The 18,855-nt window shown below is 40.3% G+C and overlaps 1 protein-coding gene across 1 annotated transcript in view; it reads left to right on the forward strand.

The window, feature by feature from the left end:
- Positions 1-18,855, forward strand: part of DNHD1 (dynein heavy chain domain 1) — a 103,397-nt gene that overhangs the window by 7,103 nt on the left and 77,439 nt on the right. The window contains exons 5-7 of the mRNA XM_049780636.1: positions 4,952-5,119; positions 11,088-11,291; positions 11,367-11,477. Coding sequence (XP_049636593.1) covers positions 4,952-5,119; positions 11,088-11,291; positions 11,367-11,477 — 483 coding nt within the window. The remainder of the gene's footprint in view (positions 1-4,951; positions 5,120-11,087; positions 11,292-11,366; positions 11,478-18,855) is intronic.

Below are 18,855 nucleotides of genomic sequence, written 5' to 3' on the forward strand. Positions count from 1 at the left end.
ATGCAGAATGCATGGAAAAGTTTAAAGCTTCAGTAAACAGATTGTGTTTTCATAGTTTCCAGACTTCTTTAATTTTCTTCACTTATTAGTACTTGATGCTGAATGCTGGGTATAGGGTTCTTCCTTCAGATGTTCCTATGTGAGTTGCATGTTTGATGAATGTTCCTACTCATGTCTGTGAGTTAAGCCAGTTCTAATGCCAATTGGAATCGACAGCACTGTCAAATAGGCCTTTCGCCCTAACCATTTCAGAGTTGTTTTTCTGACCTGCCTTTATCCCTATCCTGCCCTTGAGTGATTATTTCCTCCCATGCCTCCACAGCCTCCACCCCCACATCACACAACACCAGTTTGACTCTTACCAAGATTTCTGAATAACTACGGAATTCTTCAGAAGACTGTTGGAATTTGACCCCATCTCATAGCATAGTTATCTAAGTGTTTTGATGTTTGTGACAATTCACTGTAAAAAGGGTAGATTCAGGGTAGATTTAGCTATAACATAGTTTAACAATGTTTTTACCCTTAGTTTGTGTCTGGGCAACATCCTGAAGCCTCAATGCCCCAATTGTAGGCAAGTAGGAGGCAGAATCCTCGTACTTGGAAGGTGGCTAATGCTGATTCTTCTTTCAAAAGCCTGTCCTGTGCCCAAGTCTGAATTCTTACCTCGGTTTTGTTTGTTTGTTTGTTTTGGGGCTATACCTGGTAGCACTCAGGGATTATTTCTGGCTCTGCACTCAGGACTCGCTCCTGAGAGGATCAGGCATCGAATGGGATATCAGGGATTGAACCCAGGTTGGTCCCAGGTCAGCCACATGCAAGGCAAATGCTCTACCCACTGTGCTATATTTCAGCCCCGAATTCCCTTCCTTGAGAGAGGGAATTCTTGAGAAGTGATATGTAGTTAAGGAGTCAATATCTCTGCCTTCTCTTTGTACCTATCAGAATGCCTTTCAGGTTTGGCTAATATTAATTTCCATGATAACTTAATTCACATCAAATTTTCCAGAACTGGTTTCCCAGGAGTTTATAATAAGTATTTTTGAATACTTAATATTGATAATAAATCAGGTACTAAGGATACGTCAGTAAGCAAGATTCAATCCCTTGGGTCTTATAATTAGTCAGGGAGACATTTTAAATAAGTTGACACAAGTAAAACACAAATCCAGTTGTGATAAGTGCAATAACATCAAAGGGCACTTTCTTTTCCCTCACTCTCGTGTGTCTGTGTGTGTGTGTGTGTGTCTGTGTGTGTCTGTGTGTGTTTGTGTTTAGGATAAAGCACTTCAAAGGTTTAGATTAGAGTTTGCAAAATATTTTGAGTTAAGTGAAATAAAAGAATTTCAGTGGGGAAGAAGCAATCAGCAGTGTTAAATGGTACTTATAAAGGCAAGTAAGAAAAATCTTAAAAATGTTCATTAGTTTTAGCAACAAGGAAGCAGTTAGTGAGATCAGTTTCAGTAGAGTTTTGTAAGGAGAAAATCAAACTAGCACATTCATTAGTGAATGGGTAATAAAGTTGGGAAATCACATTTTACAATTTGTCACAGAACTTAGATTTAAAAATAGAAAATGGGGGGCCGGGCAGTGGCGCTAGAGGTAAGGTGCCTGCCTTGCCTGCGCTAGCCTAGGACGGACCTAGGTTTGATCCCCTGGCGTCCCATATGGTCCCCCAAGCCAGGCACGATTTCTGAGCTCATAGCCAGGAGTAACCCCTGGGTATCACCGGGTGTGTCCCAATAAAATAAGAAATAAAATAAAAATTCTACCTGGAGGAAATGAAAAATTTCTTTCCACAGAAGAGATGATAAAACCTCTGGACTGTGACATTATATATAGACATTATATAATATATACATATATATATATAATTCTTCATTCAAAAAATAAAAAATGATTTCCACCACCAATGTCCCAAATCTCCCTCCTCCCCACTCTACCCCCACCTGTACTCTAGTCAGATTTTCCACTTTCCTCATTCATTCACATTGTTATGATAGTTCTCAGTGTACTTATTTCTCTTAACTGCACGCACCACTCTTTGTAGTGAGCTTCATGTTGTGAGCTGGACCTCCTATCCCTCCTCTCTTTGTCTCTGAGGATTATTGCAAAAATGTCTTTTATTTTTCTTAAAAGCTAAAGATGAGTGAGACTATTCTGCGTCTATCTCTCTCCCTCTGACACATTTCACTCAGCATAATAGATTCCATGTACACCCATGTATAGGAAAATTTCATGACTTCATTTCTCCTGACGGCTGCATAATATTCCATTGTGTATATGTACCACAGTTTCTTTAGCCATTCATCTGTTGAAGGGCATCTTGGCAGTTTTCAGAGTCTGGCTATTGTAAATAGTGCTGCAATGAATATAAGTGTGAAGAAGGGATTTTTGAATTGCATTTTTGTGTTTCTAGAGTATATCCCTAAGAGTGGTATAGTTGGATCATATGGGAGCTCAATTTCCAGATTTTGGAGGAATCTCATATCGCTTTCCATAAAGGTTGGATTAGATGGCATTCCCACCAGCAGTGAATAAGAGTTCCTTTCTCTCCACATCCCTGCCAGCACTGCTTGTTCTTGTTCTTTTTTTTTTATTTCTATGTTCTCATTCTTTTTTTTTTTTTTTTTTGGGCCACACCCGGCAGTGCTCAGGGGTCACTCCTGGCTGTCTGCTCAGAAATCGCTCCTGGCAGGCACGGGGGACCATATGGGACACTGGGATTCGAACCAACCACCTTTGGTCCTGGATCGGCTGCTTGCAAGGCAAACGCCACTGTGCTATCTCTCCAAGCCCGGACACCGGGATTCGAACCAACCACCTTAGGTCCTGGATCGGCTGCTTGCAAGGCAAACGCCGCTCGCTGTGCTATCTCTCCGGGCCCTATGTTCTCATTCTTTATGATGTGTGCCAATCTCTGTGGCATGAGATGGTACCTCATAGTTGTTTTGATTTGCATCTTTCTGATGATTAGTAATGTGGAGCATTTTTTCATGTGCCTTTTGGCCATCTGTATTTCTTTTTTATCAAAGTGTCTTCATTTCTTCTCCCCATTTTTTGATGGGATTAGATTTTTTTTTTCCTTGTAAAGTTCTGTCAGTGCCTTGTATATTTTGGATATTAGCCCCTTATCTGATGTGTATTGGGTGAATAGTTTCTCCCACTCAGTGGGTGGCTCTTGTATTCTGAGCACTATTTCCTTTGAGGTGCAGAAGCTTCTCAGCTTAATATATTCCCACTTGTTCATATCTGCTTCCACTTGTTTGGAGAGTGCTGTTTCCTCCTTAAATTAGATGCCTTTAGTCTCAATGTCATGGAGTGTTTTACCTACATGTTGTTTTATATACCTTATGATTTCAGGTCTGATATCAAGGTCTTTAATCCATTTGGATTTTACCTTCATACATGGTGTTAGCTGGGGGGTCTGAAATCAATTTTTTTGTAAGTGATTAACCAGTTGTGCCAACACCACTTGTTGAAGAGGCTTTCCTTGCTCCATTGAGGATTACTTGCTCCTTTATCAAAAATTAGGTGATTGTATGTCTGGGGAACATTCTCTGAGCACTCAATTCTATTACACTGATCTGAGGGTCTGTCTTTATTCCAGTACCATGCTGTTTTGATAACAATTGCTTTGTAATATAGTTTAAAGTTGGGGAAAGTAATGCCTCAGGAGTGCTTTAGCTATTCGAGGGTGTTTATTATTCCAAATGAATTTCAGAAGTGTTTGATCCACTTCTTTGAAGAATGTCATGGGTATCTTTAGAGGAATCGCATTAAATCTGTACAATGCTTTGGGAACTATTGCCATTTTAATGATGTTAATCCTGCCAATCCATGAGCAGGGTATATGTTTCCATTTCCGCGTGTCCTCTCTTATTTCTTGAAGCAGTGTTTTATAGTTTTCTTTGGTCCTTCATGTCTTTAGTCAAGCTGACTCCAAGATATTTGAGTTTGTGTGGCACTAATGTGAATGGGATTGTTTTCTTTTTCTTTTCTTTTTTTTTTTTTTTTTGGTTTTTGGGCCACACCTGGCGGTGCTCAGGGGTTACTCCTGGCTGTCTGCTCAGAAATAGCTCCTGGCAGGCTCGGGGGACCATATGGGACACCAGGATTCGAACCAACCACCTTTGGTCATGGATTGGCTGCGTGCAAGGCAAACGCTGCTGTGCTATCTCTCTGGGCCCAGGATTGTTTTCTTAATGTCCATTTCTTCCTTATCATTATTGGTGTATAAAAAGGCCATTGATTTTTGTGTGTTAATTTTGTAGCCTGCCACCTTCCTATATGAGTTTATTGCTTCTAGAATCTTTTATTTGGGGGGGGACACACCTGGCCACGCTCAGGGGTTACTCCTGGCTCTATGCTCAGAAATCGCACCTGGCAGGCTCAGGGGACCATACGGGATGCTGGGATTTGAACCACCAACCTTCTGCATGCAAGGCAAACATTATGACTAGGATGTGTCTTGGGGTGTTTTTCTTTGGGTCTCTTTTAGCTGGTGCTCTTTGGGCATGCAGGATTTGATTGCATGCAGTCGTTAGCTCTGGAGTTTCTCTGTGATGATGTCTTTGACTTGATTCTTCATGGGGATCCTCTTCCTGGGCCTCTGAGACTCCAATGATTCTTATTTTGTTTCTGTTGAACAGGAGAAATCTAGGACCATGAGAGTATTATATAATACTGACTTCACAGCAATCATATCAATTCAGAATGATAGTTTGGGTATGTGAATGGGAGGGATGGTTCATATATATGTCATTATGAATATAGTTTCCTGATGTTACATGATGAACTATATGTACTCAAGTTTAAACTGATTATAGACTGGTAGATGGCTGTGAATATACATCAGGCTCTCTCAGGCCCCTTATCTAGTTTATCCTTCCACTAGCCAAACTACCTCTTTGCTGTGCCCCCTTCTTTCTTGATTTTTTTTTTCTTGCAGATCTCTGTCTGACTCTGAAACTTTGTGGGAGAAGAAAAAGAGAAGCATTGGCTTTGCACCTCAGCTTTCCCTTTTAGGTAATCAGATGCTGGCTATTCTAAAAACTGAGAGATATCTGATGAAGACCCATTTCCTTTATCTCAACGTGGCTCCCAGCCGACACTTTAGGTAAGAAAACCCTATGTCTAGATCTTTCTTCTCCCATTTGCTATTTCCTCCCACACTATTTTTTCCCTCCCTCTTTTTTTCATACCCACTCCTCTCCCATACTTTTTCTTCTGCTCTTATTTCTCCTCTGATTTTTAGTTTCTCTCCTTTGTCTTTTCTTCTTGGCCTCTTTCTCTCTAGCCTCCACATCTTTGCTTTTCCTTGGCTCTCTTCTTTTCTTTTGTACTTGTCATACTTTTCTACTTTTTGATCTGTCATATTTATTCTATCCTAGAATGATGGAAACATTTGGTTATAATCTCAGAAGGGTATTTAATGGTAATCTATTTCAACTCCAGTGTAAGAATCAGGTGTTCGTATACATCTTTTTGATATGGGGAAAACATTGTGTTTCTCAATATATCCTGTTCTGAGACTGAACTAAAATCTTCTCTTTTAACGTCTTTCTCCTAATTTTTATTTATTTATTTATTTGTTTATTTGTTTATTTATTTAGTTTTTGGGCCACACCCAGCAGCATTCAGGGGTTAATCTTGGCTCTACGTTCAGATATCACTCTTTGCAGGTTCCAGGGACCATATGGGATTTGGGGACCAAACCCAGGTTTGGCCACGTTTGCGATCTTAACTATTTTTAAAAATTTTTTTGGGGGGCCGGGAAGGTGGTGCTAGAGGTAAGGTGTCTGCCTTGCAAGCGCTAGCGTAGGACGGACCGCGGTTCGATCCCCCGGCGTCCCATATGGTCCCCTCAAGCCAGGGGCGATTTCTGAGTGCATAGCCAGGAGTAACCCCTGAGCGTCAAATGGGTGTGACCCCAAAACCAAAAAAAAAAAATTTTTTTTTTGTTTTTTTTTTTTGTTTTTTTTTTTTTTTGGGGGGGGGGGTCACACCCGGCAGCACTTAGGGGTTACTCCTGGCACTATGCTCAGAAATCGCTCCTGGCAGGCTCGGGAGACCATATGGCAGGGGTCTCCAACTCAATTTACCTGGGGGCCGCAGGAGGCAAAGTCAGGATGAGACAGGGTCGCATAAGGGATTTCGCTTACCAAATATTCGCAATAAAAAATCGCATTAGTAAGAAAAAAACGCAAAAAATTGCATTAAACATTTGCATACCCGAACGGAACTGCTCGGGGTATGCGAATGTTTAATGCAATTTTTTTCTTACTAATGCGATTTTTATTGCAATTAATCAGTAAGCGGATAATCGTGAATACTGCGATATTTGAAGGCCGGCTGCGGACCACAAAATGTTGTACAGAAGGCCGCGAATGGCCCTCGGGCTGCGAGTTTGAGACCCCTGCTTTAGTAGCATAAATGATCCACAGATGACAGTGTTGTCAGTTCATTTCACAAATATTCACTGAGAGCACTGTGCCCGTGATTAATTGTTTTCTGGTTATGATTCTAGTCTTCTCATTCTTCTTTGTGATACTGGGACTGGGACTCTTTTTAGTAATTAAATTTCTTTATGTTATACATTGTGGTTTACAGAGTTGTTCATAATACAGTAATTTCTGTCATTCAGTATTCCACCACCAATGTAACATTCCCTTCACCTTGGTCACCAGTTTCCCAACCTCCTTGAAGCCTGCTCTTTGGCAGATAGGAATAATTTAGTATTTTGTATATTCCTACTGGGAAATCAGAATTAAAATTATGTGAGTATACACAGCTGAGGATTTTCAGCATTGGGCTGATGAACTCATGGCAAGAGGGGTGGTTCTCAAAGAGTGATGATGAGTGCAGTTAGAGAAAAATTACATTGAGAACTATCATAACAAAGTGAATAAATGAGGGAAGTTTAGAAAGCCTGTCTAGAGCATAGGCAGGGGTGGGGTGGATAGGAGGGAGATTTGGGACATTGGTGATGGAAATGTTGCACTGTGAAGGGGAGTGTTCTTTACATGACTGAAACCCAACTACAATCATGTTTGTAATCAAGGTGTTTAAATAAAGATATTAATTTAAAAAAAAGAGGGGTGGGTCTTAAGAGCCCTAGGAGGGCCCAGTGTAATCAGTACAAAGTCACTATACTTGTGTGTTTTTCTTACTAGCTGGGTCTCTCTTTCAAGAGTTGTGATGTGGTGTTGACTGCTTACACAGATATGATGGAAGGCTCTTGTTAATGGTTGTGGCTGACAGGGCCCCTGGCTACTGGAAGTACGGGTGGTTGAGGGGGGCAGTGTAGGAGAGGCAGCCAGGAGAGAGGCAGCTGGCTCTACAACTCACTGGAGATGTCAGCCACAAAACTGGCATATCTGGAGTGTTTAGAGGCTAGGAGTCTAGTTTAGAGTTTAGAAGTTTGGAGGCTAGGTAAGATGAGTGGAGAAGAAGTGAAGCTGGGCTGTTGGTGTAGAGGCAGTTGTAGGGTAAAGTAGATCTGTGTGTACATCCCTTAGGCTTCAACAGCCCCATCTCCCTGAACTGGGACTTTTAAAACTTCCTTTATCCTTATCCTCTTGTGAAGTTTGATTAATAAAGGGTGCTAAAAGGTGACTGGACAACAGGATAAAAGGAAAAGGAAGACCTTCTTCATTTGTTTTTTCTATCAGCATTGCTCCCCAAATGGTCATTTATCCTGACAGCAGCAGGTACTTTCTATGTCAGATTGTAACTAACTTTGAGAGGGTACTGCCACCTGTTGAATGGCATTTTCCCATCAGAGTTCTGAGTCACCATGATGCAAGGCTCCTCCTCTAAGCTCCTTAGATAATAGTAGTAACATCCAGGCTGAATTTTGTTAGAAATCCAACTTCCAACTCTATGAACCCACTTTTTCCCCCTGTGAACTCTTTTTAAACACCTAGCTTCTAAGACCTTAACCTCCTTTCATATTTCTTCTAAATCTAGGACTGGTATCTATTTTTTGTAGTTATTAATAGTCCTTTTATTTTTATCCCACTTTTATAGTCTTCTGACAGCTTTTAAAGAACATATTTTTTGTTTTAAATAATATACTGAATCACCATAAATTGCAAAATTACAAAATTATTAATGGTTGAATTTCAATCCCTTCACTGGTGCTCCCTTACTTGCATAAATGACCCCAGTTTCTCTCCTGCACCTGGCAGGGACTCTCTCACCCTTTCCTCCTTTTAGACTCTGTGGTTTACAATATTGTTGCTGAAAAGGTATCATGCATATCACTTTACCTCCTTTGAGAACCCAGTCCTCATCCAAAGTGACCACTTTCCTCAATCATCATCTTAGTGGTCCCTTTCCTGACTTATCCTCTCTTCTCCCACAGTGGCGAATCTTCTACTAGGGACCAGTTCTCCTGCCCTCTGTTTCTATTATCTTTGGGCATTAGTTACTCCTTATAATGTTTCTTTGTATCTCACAAATGAGCAAAACCATTCCATATTTGTCCTTCTCCCTTAGGTTCATTTCACTCAGCATGATTCTCTCCACGCATGTAAAGCAAACTTCATGACTTCATTTTTCTTAACAGCCACATAGTATATGAACCATAGCTTCTTTTCTAGTCCTCTGAAAGAACATATTATTTCTATTAAATTATTCTATTATTCTGTTGAAATGATTTATGGTTTGCTGTTTTCCTGACTGAATCTTTACTGATACTGTATAGACTTCCTCTGCTATGTAAATGTAGACCATTATTATCTTATATAATTTTTTAGTTTATTTTTTTGGTACCTTGGAATGCTTGACAATATTCCTGTATAAATTGGTACTGTTCAGACCCCAAAAATAAAGTACTAAATCATATAAAATTGAAATGGTCCATTTTTGAAAAGATAGGGAAATTTGTCATTTTTATGAGTGGTCCCAGGAAGCTTTCCTTAAACTTGGGGTTCTGATACTGGCTTGGTAATACCCTTGGTTTGAGTACTACTGAAATACTTGCTAATGGGAAGAAGGTAATTTTTTTTTTTATTATGTAGTACCATCATCATTAAATGGGTGAATATAATAACTAGCTACTGACACCTAGTGGCTGCTACACTTGATCAAATGCCAATAAAATTGTGGAGCTTTATTATGTTGCAATTATGTGGCAATAATATTGTGGCATTTGGGAATCAGATGCTTATTGCAAGGACGAAAGTTGTAAATTTAGCCTTCCTTTCCTTCCTCCTTCTTTCCCTCCCTCCCTCTTTCCTCCTTTCCTCCTTCTCCCTCCCTTCCTCCTTCTTCCTCCCTCCTTCCTCCCTCCTTTCTTCCCTCTTTCCTCCTCCCTCTCTCCATCCTTCCCTCCTTCCTTCCTTCCCTTCTCCCTCCCTCCCTCCTTCCCTTCTCCCTCTCTCCCTCCCTCCTTTCCTTCCTTTCACCTTTCCTTCCTTCCTTCCTTCCTTCCTTCCTTCCTTCCTTCCTTCCTTCCTTCCTTCCTTCCTTCCTTCCTTCCTTCCTTCCTTCCTTCCTTCCTTCCTTCCTTCCTTCCTTTCTTCCTCACTTCTTTCTCTATTCCTTTCCTCATTTCAGAAGACACAAACATTAACATACTTCATCTCTTTGTTTCCTGTTCTTTCTCTGGCAATTGTATTATTTTCTAAAGTTCCTGGACAAATAAGCTCTTATTTATCTTTTTCACAAACATTCACTTTAGAGTCACTAAAACAGCCTTAATAAATTCATTTCCACTGCAAAAAAAAAAGAGAGAAGAAAAGAAAAAGAAAGTTGTAAATTTAGATCTTAAACTCAGTAATATTCTAAAACATCTAGTCACTTAGTCTTAATCAGAGAAGTAGTACAACCAAAGATAATTGGGCACATAGAGAGAAAAGGAACCATGAGAGAAAAAAAGAAACCTTGAGTAAGAAAACTAAAAAGGCAGTAAATAATGATAGGCTCAGCATTTCAAAGATGGAAACTTAGGGAAGTAAATTTGGTTTTTGGTATTGGTTTTGCCCAGTGGCACTTACTGGTTTCAGTAGAGATAATTGTATTTTCTTACTTTCTTAATTTTCTTTTCTTTTTTTTTTTTTTTTTTTTGGTTTTGGGTTTTGGTTTTTGGTTTTTGGGCCACACCTGGCAGTGCTCAGGGGTTACTCCTGGCTGTCTGCTCAGAAATAGCTCCTGGCAGGCACGGGGGACCATATGGGACACCAGGATTCGAACCAACCACCTTTGGTCCTGGATCGGCTGCTTGCAAGGCAAACGCCGCTGTGCTATCTCTCTGGGGCCCACTTTCTTAATTTTCTTACTTGTATTTTCTTCAATGACAGAAGAGCAAAGCTTTGTAAGTCCTCTGATGGTTCATATAAATTATTTTCAAATTTTATTCAGTTATTTTGTTTAGTTTCTTAAATTATTCTGAAGTAAGAGTGTTACTACAAATTTCTAGTGCACCAATACCAAAGTAGAATTTTGGTAATAGTTTCATTTTGTTTATTTGCATTCAAATGGAGACTAATCCTGTTGGCCTATATAAAATGTCCCCTACAACCAAAAGCTTATGTCTTATGTCAGTTCATTTCTTTTGGTCTGCAGATTGAAGTTCCCCCAAACATATATGCTGTAATATTAAACTTGTAATACACCAGCTGATACATGCAAATTAGTTAGTACCTAAACTGTAACATAACCAAACTTCAATTTCTGAGTCAACACATCTATCTTTGACTTTCAATCTTCATAGTTTGCGCCTTTGGGGCTGGAGTGATAGCACAATGGTAAGGTGTTTACCTTACTCTGGGCCGACCCAAGGCGGACCCAGGTTTGATTCCTGGCATCCCATATGGTCGCCTGAGCCTTCCTGGTGTGATTTTTGAGTGCAGGTCAGGAGTAACCCCTGAGTGCTGCTGGCTATGGCCCAAACCAAACCAAAACAAAACAAAAAAATCCAAAACATAGTTTGCTTGACCTTTCTATTTTGAAGATCACTCTACTTTCTCTTCCCTTTTCTTACTTCTTTTGCTTGCTTTCTTGCCATTGTTTATTCTTTTTTTCTTTCCCGAAATCTGTATAGTTCTCAGGACTTCCACTGATGAGCATTTTCTTTAAAGGCCCTACAACTTGGTGGTGGTGTCACCAAAGAAAGTGAACCCTGAGTACTACATCTTCTCTCCATTCGGGGTCCTGCATGTCCATCCTGTGGAGGGAAGTGAGACGATGACTCTGGGTACCTGGCATCGCCATTCTGTCCTCTGGCAGCAACTCCAGTTCATCCCCTTCTTCAAGTATTGCCTCTTACGGAAGGCCTTTGCTTGGTGGGTAATGATGGTTCTGGAGTTTGGGGGGAAGGGTTGCAGAGGCACTGCATGTCACTCTACTCTGATCTGTAGCTGGAGGAAGAGTGTGAAGTTACTGATGCTGGATCGGTGTCGCACTTTCCTAGAAAAACATTTGCTCACTGCTGTGCCCCACTTTGGAGTTGGGCTTCTTCATATCAACAGGTAAGGTGTTCAAGCACAACTTCAGTGGATATTTAAAAAAATATTTTTACATGAAGTAATAATGTTTTCTTCATAAAAATTTTGTAAAATATGGGGCCAGAATGGTGGCACAATGGTAGGGCGTTTGCTTTGTAAGCGGCTAACCTAGGACAGACCACAGTTCGGTTCCTCAGCGTCCCATATGGTCCCCCAAGCCAGGAGCGATTTCTGAGCACATAGCCAGGAGTAACCCCTGAGCATCACTGGGTGTGGTCCAAAAACAAAAATTTTTTGTGGGTCCCCCAAGCCAGGATCGATTTCCGAGCACATAGCCAGAAGTAACCCCAGAGCGTCACTGGGTGTGGCCCAAAAACAAACAAAAATTTTGTAAAATAACTTGCCCAAAGTACACAGGATTAAAACTCTTGGGACCAGTACATGCCTAGTCTATTTGAAGTCTGATTTCAATCAGTACTCAGAAGGTACAGATTTCAAGGACCTACCTCATCATCATCTCCTGAGCACCACCAGAAAAGCATTGCCAGATGTGGCCATCACACAAATTAATATGTTCTTTGAAAAAAAATCTTATGACTACTACATTTTGTTGCATGTCCTTTTAGTCTTTCTGCCACAATTTAGATATGGTCAAACTTTACTATTATTGTTACTTGTAATAATTTTTTATTTTAGTGAGTAAAATATCCTAAATATATCTCCATGTAACTTTGTATATACATTAATTTGTCCCATATCACACCAAGGACCAAATTTAAGAGTCTAACTTGTGTGTTTGAACATAAATTCTGCTCTGTCTACAATATTACTTGTATTTGGATGGTAGTGGGGAGGGAGTGTAGCAGTTTTTAGTACTTCCTTGCTTCTCTGCATAATTCTTTAACCACTCCAATATTCATAATAGGTATTTCAAAACTCAAACGCTCATACTGTTGTTGAGTATAAGTTTTTAAAGAAATAAAGTTAGGGGACCGGATTGATAGCACAACGGTTAGGGCATTTGCCTTGCATGTGGCTACCCAGGTTTGATTCCTGGCATTCCATATGGTCCCCAGAGCCTGCCAGGAGTGCTTTCTCATTGCAGAGCAGGAGTAACCTCTGAGTGATGCCAGGTGTAGCCCCCAAATTAACAAACAAATAAAATAAATAAAGTTAGTTCAGTGTGAGTTATGAGGGAGGTCAGGACTGAAGCCTGAACTGTATCTAAATAAAAAAGTCACTACTTCTTTTTTTTTTTTTTCTTTTTGTGGTTTTTGGGTCACACCCGGCAGTGCTCAGGGGTTACTCCTGGCTCCATGCTCAGAAATTGCTCCTGGCAGGCACGGGGGACCATATGGGACGCTGGGATTCGAACCGATGACCTCTTGCATGAAAGGCAAACGCCTTACCTCCATGCTATCTCTCCAGCCCCGTCACTACTTCTTTTGCCAATTAACAATTACCATGGACCTTGGGAATATGGGTCCAGTTATGTTAGTCACTTTTTTGTTTGTTTCAGAATTTTCCAGAAATCCACCTTCTTTTGGTAAAACATTTATTTTTACTGGTCATCTAAAATGTTCATCAAAACACTCTACTTGCCAGTGGTACATAAGATAATCTTTTCTGGGATACCAGCCTCTTCTGTCATTTACTTGTGTGAAGGGCTTTGGTTATCCTCCTGCCCTATGGCCCCTGCCCCACCTTGGGTGACTGCTCCCTGGCTCCCATGCTGCACCCTACCTCTCAAACCCTAAACTACACATATGCCAACATGTCCATGGCAATTTCAACCTTTCAACCCCACTAACTCTGTTACTCATTTTGATATTGTTCTTCAAATATTTCCATAATTACCATCTGTGCAAATGAAATTATTAGATACTCACCTTCATGAACATTGAAATAACATCTTAGGGTACAAGATTGTTAGATTTACAAAGGAGTAGCAGTTTTCTGTCTCCACTTCTATTCAATATAGTAATAGAAGTCCTGGCTACAGCAATAAGGCAAAAAAAAAAAAAACCCAAAGGTATCCAAATTGGAAAAGAAGTCAAATTATCATTATTTGCAGATTACATGATAATATACATAGAATATATATAAAATACTCTGAGTCCACCAAAAAAAGTCCTAGAAAAATAAACCAAATACTGCTACAAAGTCAGTACACAAAAAGCTGCATATTATATGCAAAAAAATGAATCAGGAGATCAAAGAGTCTATTCCATGTAAAATAGTATCCAGAAATATCAAGTATCTAGGTATCAACTTAACAAAATATGTGGGATACCATGATAACTTTAAATTTCCTTAGGAAATGGAAAAATATTCCATGCTCATGGAATGGAGGTCACAAACAGCCAAAGCCATATTGAAAAATAAGACATGTGGGAGTACATCATTATCTAGTTGAAGCAATATTATAAAGCAATTGTGATCAAAACTGCATGGCACTGGAATAAAGTTAGTTTCTCTAATCAGTGGGTCAGAATTGAACCCAAGGACAAAACAGGTCATTAAATGGAGTAAAGATAGCTTCTTCAACAAATGGTGCTGGGAAAACTGAATAACTACATGTCAGAAATTAAAGCTAATCTTATCTCACACCTTATGTAAAAATCAAAGTGGATTAGAGACCTTGAAATCTGACTGGAAACTATAAAGTACATTGAAAAATATAGGCGGGCCTGGAGAGATAGCACAGTGGCGTTTGCCTTGCAAGCAGCCGATCCAGGACCAAAGGTGGTTGGTTCGAATCTCGGTGTCCCATGTGGTCCCCCCCGTGCCTGCCAGGAGCTATTTCTGAGTAGACAGCCAGGAGTGACCCCTGAGCACCGCCGGGTGTGGCCCAAAAACAAAAACAAACAAACAAAAAATATATAGGCATAATATTCCAAGATTTTGACCTGTAGCTCAATAAGATCTTCAGTGATCTTATATCACTGCCAAAGGCAACAAAATAAAAATAAACAAATGGAGCTATGCCAAACTAAACAGTTTTTGCATGGAAAAAGAAACATGGGCTAAAACTAAAAGGCAGCTAACAAAAATATTTGTATTCACTCACCAGATAAAGACTTGATATCCAATATCCAGGATATATAAAGTACAAAGATCAATCAAAAAATTTCCAAATCTTGGGGCCGAAGGGATAGCACAGCGGGCGTTTGTCTTGCAAGCAGCTGATCCAGGACCTAAGGTGGTTAGTTCCAATCCCGACGTCCCATATGGTCCCCCGTGCCTGCCAGGAGCTATTTCTGAGCAGATAGCCAGGAGTAACCCCTGAGCACCACCGGGTATGGCCCAAAACTAAAAAAAAAAAAAAATTCCAAATCCCTATCAAAAAATGGGGTGAGGGGCCACAGAGATAGCACAGGGGTAGGGTGTTTGCCTTGCATATGGCCAGTCAACCCGAGAGGGACCTGGTTCAATTCCTAGAATTACATATGGTCCCCTAGACTGCCAGGGACGATTTCTGAGTGTAGAACCAGAAGTAACCCTTGAGCACTACAGGGTGTAGCCCAACAATCAATAAATAAATAAAGTTAAAAAAATGGGGTGAGGAAATGAATAAACACTTCTCAGAAAAAGACAAGCATATCTCCAGTAAGCACTTGAAAAAGTGCTCAGCATCATTTCTCATTAAGGAAATCTAAATCAAGACAATAATGTGCCGCAGACCGCTCAGCCATTGGAGGGCAGCATTAGGGTCCTCCTCGGAAGACAGGTGGGCAAGGGGCCGGCGTAACAAGAGACTCAAAGTTTTGGGTGCTGGAAAGTAGCTTAGAGCTTTGGCTTGAGCCTCCACTACAGAGTAACTGCATTTATTTCTCTAGGTTATTTATACATCTAACAGCAGGATGTTTGGGAAAAAAACAAAATACATCAACTTACTGGTTCCTCATTCCAACATATATTTAACATATATTAGCAATTTTCTAGGCATGCTGACCTTATCAAGAATCAGATCAAATCTTACTATTTTTAAATAATGGCACTCTGGTGATTGTCTGCATTTACTATATGTAAGACTAGTGGTTAATGTGATTAATCTTTGCTTGATTTTAGAAACCTGCCCAGCTTGAGCTGTGAGCAGATTTTTTGTTATATTTAAAATGTTATGGGGCCCGGAGAGATAGCACAGTGGCGTTTGCCTTGCAAGCAGCCGATCCAGGACCAAAGGTGGTTGGTTCGAATCCTGGTGTCCCATATGGTCCCCCGTGCCTGCCAGGAGCTATTTCTGAGCAGACAGCCAGGAGTAACCCCTGAGCACTGCCGGGTGTGGCCCAAAAACCAAAATAAATAAATAAATAAAATGTTATAGATCCACCATTTTAAATCTATGTCTGGGGGTCCAGGTTTAGGTCTCTTATCATATACTGCTTTGATCCAACCTTTCCACAGACTTCTTTATTTGCCTTTTTAGTAAATCCTTTTGTTCCTGTGTAAGATGGCATTAAAGAGGAATTGCTCTTTTTAATATTTTTAAAAAGGTCAATTTATAATAAGACACTTTTTCCTTCATGCACTACTCCTCTGTTACCACCTCATCATACACTCCTGTGTAAGGTAAGGGATCAGGTGTAGCTAATACTGTGCTAAGTGGGCCAAAGTCTAGTCCTATATATAGGTGGTTCCCATCATTTGCCCTGTATTAGATATAACCATCGTGTGTCTTGCTTTTTATTTTTTTTTTGTTTGTTTTTCGGGCCACACCCATTTGATGCTTAGGGGTTACTCCTGGATAAGTGCTCAGAAATTGCTCCTGGCTTCGGGGGACCATATGGGACACCGGGGGATCGAAACCAAGGGCCTTCCTTGGCTAGCGCTTGCAAGGCAGACACCTTACCTCTAGTGCCACCTCACCGACCCCAGTGTCTTGCTTTTTCTTAGGAACATAAGAAATCCTGTTTCCTTTACCTGATCTATTTCTGCCTTATTATAGGGACTCATATGAATTTGTCACAGTCCTTCAAGTGTTTCCAGCTGTCAGGTTTTGTGCTATGGGCTTTTCTCTAGATTCTTCTATTAGAGACTTTTCTACTTATAACTGAGCCAAAGTTGTGACTAAATGATTCTTCCTATTATTATTCTTTTTTTTTTTTTTTTTTTTTTTTTTTGGGCCACACCCGGTAACGCTCAGGGGTTACTCCTGGCTATGCGTTCAGAAGTCGCTCCTGGCTTGGGGGACCATATGGGACGCCGGGGGATCGAACCTCGGTCCGTCTCCTAGGCTAGCGCAGGTAAGGCAGGCACCTTACCTCCAGCGCCACCGCCCGCCCCCCCTATTATTATTCTTAAGAATATTAGTGATAGTTTTTAAGCAAAATCTCTTAATTTTCTGTTAAAGGCTTCTTTTCTAAAAAAAAAAAAGAAAACATTTTCAGAAGTTTCTGTGTGATTTGTAAAATCATTAACGTGCTCTCAAATAATTATGTTGTGGGTTTTCTATAGAACCCAGTGTTCCCCGGTTACTGTAGCATGGAGTAAGAAAAACAATCATCATTGTTCCCAGAAGCAGTACATGACGTGGGGAATATTTTCTTGTTCCGGGACCACCTGCGACTGTTCCAGGAGACTAACTGTGTGAAGCTTTTGCCTCAGGTCCGAGAACCGAGAACATGGCTTTCGCCATGTTATGCAGACTCCACTGGAGCTGCCATGGCAATAATGAAATATCATTTCACACTAATGAGAATGGCATGGGGCCGCAGTGGTGACACAAGCATTAGGCTGTCTGCCTTGCCCATGCTAACCTAGGACAGACTGTGGTTCAATCCCCCAGCGTCCCATATGGTCCCCCAAGCCAGGAGTGATTTCTAAGTGCATAACCAGGGTAATCTCTGAGTATCACCAGGTGTTGCCCCAAGAATAAACAAATAAATAAACAAAAACAAAACAAAAAAGAGGCAGCTAAAAAATAGAGAATGGCACATACCAAAAATACTAGGGATAATCTGTGTTGGTGGGAGGTGGTGAAAAGATACTCTCAACCACTGCTGCTATTAATGTTGACTGGTTCAACTCCTATGGAAAATGAAGAGTTGAAGAGTTGAAAAATGAAGAGTTCTTAGTAAAGTTAGAATTGAGATGCCATATGACCTAGAAATTCTACTTTTGGTTGGAAATCATCAGGATGTAGAAACATTTATTCAAAAGGACGGTGCACACCATTCATTATTCATTGCTCCATGTAGTACAATAACAAAGATATGTATTCTTCCTAGGTGTCGAACCACAAATGAATAGATTATGAAAATGTGGTACATTAACACAATAGAATACTATGTAGCTGCAAGGAATAATGAAACTGCAATTTGCTGCAACCTGATTCGAACTAGAACTGGATACCATGTTGAGTGAAGTAAATCTAAAGAAAAACAGGATGATATTGTCACTTATTTGTGGTATATAGAATAATTAGGTGAGGAAATGTAATGTAGTAAACAAGGATTCCTAGCTCACTCTTAATCCCAGAGCATAGGGAGAACAGTGAAGGAAAGAAATCAAGATGGAAAGGAAGAAAATGAGAAACGGAAGTAATGGGGGAATAGGATTAGGGGCTTTGGCTATATTGATGATGTGGAAGAGTAGCTATAAATCCAAAGCACAGACTCTAAAATACTGAAAACATAAGATCTGGGCCCGGAGAGATAGCACAGCGGTGTTTGCCTTGCAAATTTTGTAATGGGCCTGTCAAGGTAGCAAGCAGAAGGAGGTGCGGGGGAATGATGGAGTATGAGAACACTGGTGATATCAGTTAACATGAGTAGTGGGATATGTATTGAAATAGTATGTACCTTAAACTATCAGTAAATTTGTAAATAACAGTTCTTTAATTAAAAAAATTTAAGGAAATAAAAGAAAATCTTTTTACCTCAATTTATCTGTGGGCTCCCTGTTTACAATCCCTGCTGTAGAATCTAATATTCTCCATTCTGGAATAATTAGCATGGCATAAGGGTTTGGTGGCTGGACAGATTTTAAATTTTTGTTTGTTTGGTTTTTTTTTTGGGGGGGGGGAGGGCATACCTGATGATTCTTAGTGATTACTGCTGGCTCTGTACTGAGAGCACTGTTGGTGGACTCTGGGAACAATATGGAGTGGTATGTGGTGCCAGGTATAGAACCCAGTTTTGCCACGTGGAAATACCCTACTAACTGTACTCTAGCCCTCACACCTGAAAAAAATATTAGCAAGGAACTTTACTCATTGAGACTTAGTTTCCTGGTCTGAATCATGGCATGAAGATTTTTACTTCACAGATAAAGAGAGAATTACATGAGACTATGAATATCAATTCCCTGTTCAAGCGCCTCAATAGATATTGAATAAATGACACCAATTATGATCATTTTTAGCTCACTGGGAGGTCTTACAATTTTTTTTTCCTTTTTC

This window comes from Suncus etruscus, chromosome 9 (assembly GCF_024139225.1).
Source record: "Suncus etruscus isolate mSunEtr1 chromosome 9, mSunEtr1.pri.cur, whole genome shotgun sequence".
In the NCBI taxonomy this organism is placed as follows: Eukaryota; Metazoa; Chordata; class Mammalia; order Eulipotyphla; family Soricidae; genus Suncus; species Suncus etruscus.